This window comes from Scardinius erythrophthalmus, assembly GCF_964197995.2.
Source record: "Scardinius erythrophthalmus genome assembly, chromosome: 17".
Lineage (NCBI taxonomy): Eukaryota > Metazoa > Chordata > Actinopteri > Cypriniformes > Leuciscidae > Scardinius > Scardinius erythrophthalmus.
Genome location: NC_138237.1, coordinates 3,571,046 through 3,581,045, shown reverse-complemented (window position 1 = coordinate 3,581,045; position 10,000 = coordinate 3,571,046). Strand labels below are relative to the sequence as shown.

Below are 10,000 nucleotides of genomic sequence, written 5' to 3'. Positions count from 1 at the left end.
TACAGTATAGTGGAGTACAGTAGAGGTAGAGTACAGTATAGTGGAGTACAGTAGAGGTAGAGTACAGTATAGTAGAGTACAGTAGAGGTAGAGTGGAGTACAGTAGAGGTAGAGTACAGTATAGTGGAGTACAGTAGAGGTAGAGTGGAGTACAGTAGAGGTAGAGTACAGTATAGTGGAGTACAGTAGAGGTAGAGTACAGTACAGTATAGTGGAGTACAGTAGAGGTAGAGTACAGTATAGTAGAGTACAGTAGAGGTAGAGTGGAGTACAGTAGAGGTAGAGTACAGTATGGTGGAGTACAGTAGAGGTAGAGTACAGTATAGTGGAGTACAGTAGAGGTAGAGTGGAGTACAGTAGAGGTAGAGTACAGTATAGTGGAGTACAGTAGAGGTAGAGTGGAGTACAGTAGAGGCAGAGTACAGTATAGTGGAGTACAGTAGAGGTAGAGTACAGTATAGTGGAGTACAGTAGAGGTAGAGTGGAGTACAGTAGAGGTAGAGTACAGTATAGTGGAGTACAGTAGAGGTAGAGTACAGTATAGTGGAGTACAGTAGAGGTAGAGTAGAGTACAGTAGAGGTAGAGTACAGTATAGTGGAGTACAGTAAAGGTAGAGTACAGTATAGTGGAGTACAGTAGAGGTAGAGTAGAGTACAGTAGAGGTAGAGTACAGTATAGTAGAGTACAGTATAGTGGAGTACAGTAGATGTGGAGTACAGTAGAGGTAGAGTACAGTAGAGGTAGAGTACAGTAGAGGTAGAGTACAGTATAGTGGAGTACAGTAGATGTAGAGTACAGTAGAGGTAGAGTACAGTAGAGGTAGAGTACAGTATAGTAGAGTACAGTATAGTGGAGTACAGTAGATGTAGAGTACAGTATAGTGGAGTACAGTAGAGGTAGAGTGGAGTACAGTAGAGGTAGAGTACAGTATAGTGGAGTACAGTAGAGGTAGAGTGGAGTACAGTAGAGGTAGAGTACAGTATAGTGGAGTACAGTAGAGGTAGAGTGGAGTACAGTAGAGGTAGAGTACAGTATAGTGGAGTACAGTAGAATAGAGTACAGTATAGCACCATGTTAAAATAAAATGAATATATATATACATTTTTCAACTAGGTGAAATAATGAATATATATATATACAGTGAGGAAAATAAGTATTTGAACACCATGCTATTTTGCAAGTTCTCCCACTTAGAAATCATGGAGGGGTCTGAAATTGTTATCGTAGGTGCATGTCCACTGTGAGAGACATAATCTAAAAAAAAAAAAAAATCCAGAAACTGTTTTTCTGCACATGGGACAGGGCGACTGCACTGTATTAAGGAGAGGATGACCGGGGCCATGTATTGCGAGATTTTGGGGAACAACCTCCTTCCCTCAGTTATAGCATTGAAGATGGGTCGAGGCTGGGTCTTCCAACATGACAATGACCCGAAGCACACAGCCAGGATAACCAAGGAGTGGCTCTGTAAGAAGCATATCAAGGTTCTGGCGTGGCCTAGCCAGTCTCCAGACCTAAACCCAATAGAGAATCTTTGGAGGGAGCTCAAACTCCGTGTTTCTCAGAAACCTGACTGATCTAGAGAAGATCTGTGTGGAGGAGTGGGCCAAAATCCCTCCTGGAGTTAGGCCTGTCACGATAACAAATTTTGCTGGACGATAAATTGTCCAAGAAATTATCGCGATAAACGATAATATTGTCGTTCTGAGACCATTTTCATTTAATATAATTATAATGGCATAATAATGCAGGTACACCTTTTCAACGATCTATAAACTTTTATTTCTAAAGAATATTAAACATTGAAAACGGAAAACATTTTAAATATCCAAAAAAATGAACATTAGGCTTTAGACATTAGGCTTAAATAGTGATACATTCCATAACAGGCAAAACTGACAGTTAGGACCTTTGTAAACAAATAAAAAAAAGCCTCAACAAGCCATATCACACAATTTTGCACTGTTACTCCTGTTACTTTGTCCTCCTGTTACTTTGTCGAGTGATTGTGTACTGTCGGGAAGACGGAGACGCGCTTTATTGCGTGTATGCTACGCACTGAAAATACTTGGTTAGGATTAGGGGTGAGGAGTGCGTGCGTATTACACGCCATAAAGAGCGTATCATATGCATGCAAAAACTATTTTTGGCGTATAAATGGCACGAGAAATAACATTCGTGGTATAGATACGCATTTTCAAGTGATCGGGCTCGCTGTCGCAACTCACAACTAGCGTCTTCTCTCTCTCCCGGCAGTCGCCGCAAACAGTCCCGCCGACGCTTTCCCATACAAAGACCATGTGACTGACAAGCGCCACGGCGCCGCCTCCCCACCCAAAGACCATGCAACTGACAACAAAGAGGGTTCACTCCTCCTATACGCTAAAGGACCGAGAGTGGTCATCCAGTCTCTTTGGTAGAGAGAGAGAGAGATGAGGAAAACAAACAAGCATGCAAATGGAATTATCGCGGCCGGAAAAATTATCGAGCTCATTTTTTTTTTATCGTGCGATTAATCGAATTATCGACTATCGCGACAGGCCTACCTGCAGTGTGTGCAAACCTGGTAAAAAACTACAGGAAACATTTGACCTCTGTAATTGCAAACGAAGGCTACTGTACCAAATATTAACATTGATTTTCTCAGGTGTTCAAATACTTATTTGCAGCTGTATCATACAAATAAATAGTTAAAAAATCATACATTGTGATTTCTGGATTTTTTTTTTTAGATTATGTCTCTCACAGTGGACATGCACCTACGATGACAATTTCAGACCCCTCCATGATTTCTAAGTGGGAGAACTTGCAAAACAGCAGGGTGTTCAAATACTTATTTTCCTCACTGTATATATATATACATATTAGGGCTTGCATAGACTAGTCGAGTAGTCGATAGATCGACTACTTCAACCACTAGTCGACGCTGTCGGAAACAATCGACTACTCGAGTGTCCATTAAACATAAATTAATTAAAAATGGCGAACGTCAGCAACAGACAACACACGTCAGATGTGTGGAAGAATTTCATCAAGGATGACAAAAATATTGCAATTTGGCCAACTCTGCAAGAGGCCGTTATTGCTTCTAAAAACGTGTGGAAAGCGCGCGCGGCCGTGCCGCTGTCTCCTTCAAGCACTTGCGCTCCCGTGGCGTCTGTCGTTGCTATGCAACCAAACTGCGCTCTACATGATGACGACGAAGAAGTATCATTCAGCAAAGGATTAATTTATTTATAGCGCTTGCATTAGCTTTACTACTAGATATATTTCTGGAGATGAGAAGGAAAAACCCGCCTGGACAAACTAGCGCACCACGTCCGTTGCTTTCATTATGAGCGTGCTCGCCGCGGCCGCGCGCCTACATTTGAAATAACGACCTTGAGAGCGGAAAAGACGCGATATGTGAACTGCCCCGTCTGAAATGAAAGGCAAGAACTGCTATTTATTTGGCTTTAGACTGTTAACATTACATGAAAATTTAAAAATGAAATGTCATAATTATAATGTTTTGAGAGTTTACTTATGTAATTGTTGCATTAGGCTATGAATTAATAAATGTTTATTGATAAGATCTAGCTATTTCATGTCTTTTCATATACAGTAGCATAAACGACGAGTAGTCGAGTAACTCGAGTATTGTTTTGATAAGAAATCGACTAGCAGAAATCAGTAGTCGTGCAACCCCTAATACTATATATATATATATATATATATATATATATATATATATATATATATATATACCCGTAAATATATAAAAACTTAAACTACTTATCAGGTAATGTTCATTTTATTTCACATCAGGACAATATTTCTTGGTTTGAGTTTCAGTAAACTCTAATAACGGATCAGCGATGACGATACCTGGACAAAGACTCGTTTGGGTCGCGGGCTGGACGGGTCACCAGAGTACGGGAAGAACAGACCACAGCAGACCAGAACAAACATCAGCGTGAACACTGACCCCAGACCAGCCAACATCCGCTTCGTGCTGCGAGACAGATAGATGAAATGCATCTGGAGAGAGAGAGACAGAGAGTGGGAGAGAGAGAGTGTTTCAGAAACACTTTTATTTTTTACACATTTTTTACATTCCTAATTCAAACATCATATCCCGAAAACATTGAAAGGCAATTCAAATTAAAAAACTTTTAAAAACCCAAGACCAATTGATCATCATGTACATATAGAACCTCATTAGAGAGAGAGAAAGAGAGGTGTAAGGAAACATATGGTGGAATAAAACGAATTAATCTAGGTTTTTATGTTTTATTTTGAATTAAGAATGTTTGAATTTTTTTTTTATTTTACTGTTTGAATGTTTGAATTTGAATGGTTCAGTTTAAATTTTTGAATTTGAATGTTTGAGTTTAAATTTTTGAATTTAAAGGTTTGAATTTTAATGTTTGAATTGAAATGTTTGAATTTAAAGGTTTGAATTGAAATGTTTGAATTTAAAGGTTTGAATTTTAATGTTTGAATTTAAAGGCTTGAATTCTTGAATTTTACTGTTTGATTGTTTGAATTTGAATATTTGAATTTAAAGCCTTGAATGTTTGAATTTTACTTTTTGAATGGAATTTAAATGTTTGAATCTGAATGTTTGAATTTAAATGTTTAAATGTAAAGGCTTGAATGCTTGAATTCTACTGTTTGAATTTGAATGTTTAAATTTGAATGTTTAAATTTAACGGTTTTAATGTTTGAATTTTACTGTTTGAATGTTTGAATTTGAATGGTTCAGTTTAAATGTCTGAATTTAAATGTTTGAATTTGAATGTTTGAATTCCTTGAATGTTTGAATTTTACTTTTTGAATGGAATTTAAATTTTTGAATTTGAATGTATGAATTTAAATGTTTAAATGTAATGCTTGAATGTTTGAATTTAAAGGATTGAATGTTTGAATTGACTTTAAATGTTTTAATTTGAATTTACTGTTACAGTTTATATGACTCACAAAATAGGAAGACAGAATCACGGTTGCCAGGGTAACAATTGCCGCCAGGACGACGTCGGGTGGTATTTCGGTTCCGCTGCGGCCCAGGATTGGTGTGAAGATCTCGAAAACCACCCAGATGAGGAACATGATGTGGATGTAAGGCACAGTGAGACCCACGAGGTACAGGACAGAGTACTGCAGAGACGCTCCTGCACAAACACACACACACACACACACCACTAATCAGCACAACAGTCATGTGTCGACCTCTTTTAAACATCAGAGCCCTGATTTCTGCCCTTTGACCCCATCCTGAGCTAAAACTACTGCTGACCAGAGACCTGAAACACCCTAAAGGTTCGGCAAAATAAAAGTCCAGTTTTAATACAAATATTGGGTAATTTTGATGCAATTGAAATACTATTATATATTTAAATATATATATATTTTGTTGTTGTTGTTGTTTTTTGTTGTTTTTTAATACAGAATTAAGCAATTGGCTTTTATTTTGACATTGTACTGAAGCCAAAGCAAATGACTGAAATATTACCTTAAAAATATTTACCTTGTATTATGGTGATAGCATATTATTTTTTCTACACACTATTAATTTATAGACATGAATGAATGAATAATAATAATAATTATAATAATAATGTTCTAAATGAATATAATGAATGTTTTAAAATGTTGTATTGTATAACACTTAAAATATCACAAAAATATCATAATATATGATTAATACCTTAAGGAACCATGACAGCTGTAAAACAAAATGTCTGAAATAAATACACCAAATAAGCTTCATCTCAGAGGAATAATGTAAAGAATCGTGTGTGTGTGTGTGTGTGGTGTGACCTCTGACCTCTGGCTCTGAAGTGTTTTCTGAGCATCAGTTTGCTGGCGAGCGGAAACACCACCATCATCATGGGAACGTACGCTGAACACAATCCTCGCTGAGTGAGGAAGAGCAGCGCACAACACCACAACAGCAGACTCACGTCGAAGAAGAGATCGGACAGATACACACGACTCGCGCTCTGGACACACACACACACACACACATAGAAAGAGACACAGACACAGAGAGAGAGAGACACAAACAAACAACACACACACACACACACACACACACACACACACACACAGAAAGAGAGAGAGACACAGACACACACACACACACACACAGAGAGAGAGAGAGAGAGAGACACACAGAAACACACACACACAGAGAGTGTGACACAGACACACAAACACAGAGAACACACACACACACACACACACACACACACACACACACACACACACACAGAGAGAGAGAGAGTGTGTGACACAGACACAAAAACACAGAGAAACAGACACACACACAGAGAGAGAAACACACACACACACAGACAGGTCAGCTGATTCACTTCCCTTATAAAAACATACTGTACCATCAGATATACAGTCAAATCATACAATTATGCAGACATCAGATATAATTTTTGATATTGTTTCACTAGTGTGATCAGGACACTATAGTTCATTAGTGTAAGTGAGGAGAGCAGAATAAAGTAAACTGTGACATATTATACACAAATATTCTTCATACATGTGGGACCAAAAATGTGGGACCAAAAATGATTGGGACACTTTGAGCTGATCATGTTTTGCTGAAGTGTGTTTTCTTTAATTGCTAATGCTCTTTTTACACACACACTGAACACAATGAAGCATTGCTTGGTGATTGGTTGAGCTAAACTGGTATTATCTAATTGTGTAGTTAAATTTAACAGCTGACAGATATTCAACATAATTCATGTGTGAGACAGTCTAACAGAAGGACGGACAAAACCAGTGAAACATCAGCTGAGTTCTGCTCATATTTATTACCATTTTCTAAACTATAGCGAATAAACTGAGATAATGTGAGAAATGTTGAAGGTGTCTGAATACATTTTGGTTTGACTGTATAATATATATATATATATATATATATATATATATATATATATATATATATATATAGTACGAGTCAAAAGTTTGGAAACATTACTATTTTTAATGTTTTTGAAAGAAGTCTCTTATGCTCATCAAGCCTGCAGTTAAAAACAAAAAACAGTAATATTATGAAATATTATTACAATTTAAAATAATGGTTCTCTTTTTTAATATATTTTAAAATGTGATTTATTTTTGTGATGCAAAGCTGAATTTTCATCAGCAAGTACTCCAGTCTTTGGTGTCTTATGATCCTTCAGAAATCATTCTAATATGATGATTTGATACTCAGTTATTATCAATGATGGAAACAGTTGTGCTGTTTAATATATTTTTTTGGAATACTTTTTTCAGGATTCATTGATGAGTAAAACGTTAACAGCATTTATTCATAAAAACAGCATTTATTCAAAATAAAAACATTTCTAACAATATAAATCGTTACCATCACCTTTTATCAATTTAACGCATCCTTGTTGAATTAAAGTACTAATTTCTTTTAAAAAAAAAGTTATTGTTCCCAAACTTTTGAACGGTAGTGTATATTGTTACAAAAGATTTCTATTCTAAATAAATACAGTTCTTTTTAACTTTTTATTCATCAAATAATCCTGAAAAAAGAACTCAGGTTATAAAAAAAAATATTAAGCAGCACAACTGTTTCCAACATTGATCATAAATCATCATATTAGAATGATTTCTGAAGGATCATAAGACACCAAAGACTGGAGTACTTGCTGATGAAAATTCAGCTTTGCATCACAAAAATAAATCACATTTTAAAGTATATTAAAAAAGAGAACCATTATTTTAAATTGTAATAATATTTCATAATATTACTGTTTTTGTTTTGTTTGTTTTTAACTGCAGGCTTGATGAGCATAAGAGACTTCTTTCAAAAACATAAAAAATAGTAGTTTCCAAACTTTTGACTGGTACTGTCAAAATATATAAATATGTATAAACAATTATTCAATAAATGTTTACATGCTGTAACGTGAGAAACAGGTTAAAATGCAGCAAAATATGGAAAGAAAAAATAAAAATAAGATTTTTACGTCAGGAAGTTTATTTTTAAGTTGATCTAACTTATTTAAATAACTCAGGCTTCACTTCATTAAAAACAAATGTAATGAATATTTTACTGAATTAAAAAAAAAGTCCCTGAGGAGCTGAAATCACAATAATCCGTTAAAATAAAACTCCAGCATAGTGAAGGAGTGTAAATAATGAGCCACGAACTAGTGCAAATAACAAAAGTGAAGAAGATCATTTTAGATTGTTACAAATTAATTAAAAAAGCATTAATATTCCACTGTCTCTTAATTAATATGAGCTCACAGAATCTGCAAATAAGTGTTTCTTATATAAAACACACTGAATAAACACTGGACAACATGTGACGTCTCTCACACACACTGACTGTGTTTCAGCCAATCAGAGCGCAGCAGGAGTCGGGCGTCAGTCGAGACTCAACTAGAGCAGATATTTGACAGTATGTGTGTGTGTGTTTACAGTGTACTTACCCAAGAAATGACTGGTAATATCAGGTAAAGACATGGGTTAGGGTTAGGGGTTAGTGCAGTTATTGTGATATATTAAGTATATAGTCTGTACATGTGGAACAGGAGTGTGGAATAAAGTGCTACTGATATTTCAGCACAAGCCACATGTTCTTTAACACAGTGTGTGTTAGTGTGTGAGAGGTCACTGTCCTCGAGCATCTGTTCATTCAGCAGAAACACAACAACCAGTCCTTTATCTGCGCTGACCTCACACTCATATCACACACACTCTTATCACACACACTCATATCAGTCTCTAGGTTAGAGGCAACAAATGCTTGAAAGATGATGTTTTGATTGACAGATCCATCAGAACATCTGCAGATTTTGTTTAATACTATAAATTAATACATTTAAATTGATCAAAAGTGACATTTATAAAAGTCACAAAAGATTATATTTCAAATAAATGCTGTTCTTTTGAACTTTCTATTCATTAAAGAATCCTGAGCAATAAACTGCATCAGTTTCCACAGTGTTTAACATTGATAATAATCATAAATGTTTCTTGATCATCAAATCCTCATATTAGAGTGATTTCTGAAGGATCATGTGACACTGAAGACTGGAGTAATGATGCTGAAAATTCAGCTTTGATCACAGGAATAAATTACACTTTACTATATATTCACATAGAAAACAGATGATTTACACTGTAATAATATTTCACAGTTTTTACTGTATTTTTGATAAAATAAATGAGCAGAAGAGACTAAGCGTAAGCTGCGAATGCTAGTTTTTCTGTGAAATAATAAACCTGTGATGAGAAATCCATCAAAGCTCACAGAGTAGTGAAGAATGAAGAAATGACCCGCTGATACTGTGTGGCCTGAATATATTCTAATAACTAATCTGGGAAATTAAAGTGTAACTAAACAAACACACAAGAAAGCAGCTTCAATGATTGACAAATAATGTAAGATTGCAAAACCACGACAGCACAAGCAAACACTTTCTTATTCTCTCATAATAGATTACTATGTATATTATATTATATTATATATTGTATATATTACTACAGTTTTGAAGAGCTTATATTAACTGAGAGACTAAATAGAATATTTGTACTTTTATTAAATCACATCAAGCTGTTTGTTCATGAACAAAAAAAAAAATTAAATATCATTAAATGCAACGGTGACCAGTTACAGCCTCTGAAATGCACATTTCCGTTCTACAATCATACCAGATTTAAACCTGGAAACTAGACGAATAAAAACGCTGTGAGTTAGACGCAGCTGTGAACTCTGGGTAACCGCCACAGGTGAATTAGTCATGAGTAACCTGACGCGTAAAGGTAAAGACCCTCGGTGACATTGACAGAGCACAAGGGCAAACACAAACCCATTAGAAAAGCTGTGATGTCATGTGACTCGAGGCGCAAGAGCTGGACACTCAGTGACCGTTTCTCTCAGACGTCCTGGTCCCAGCGCGCTCAGGTCTACATCAGCTCACCGCGACACACACACGTTTATCACGATCCCAGAGGAACGAGACACTGATCAGA

General features: G+C 36.0%; 1 protein-coding gene across 1 annotated transcript in view; it reads right to left on the bottom strand.

Annotated features, from left to right (window-relative positions):
• ermp1 (endoplasmic reticulum metallopeptidase 1) overlaps nt 1–10,000 on the bottom strand; it is a 45,048-nt gene that overhangs the window by 6,906 nt on the left and 28,142 nt on the right. Inside the window, exons 9-11 of the mRNA XM_081391327.1 lie at nt 5,811–5,985; nt 4,964–5,154; nt 3,869–4,021 (exon numbers count right to left, since the gene is read on the bottom strand). Of these exons, the coding sequence (XP_081247453.1) occupies nt 3,869–4,021; nt 4,964–5,154; nt 5,811–5,985 (519 nt within the window). The remainder of the gene's footprint in view (nt 1–3,868; nt 4,022–4,963; nt 5,155–5,810; nt 5,986–10,000) is intronic.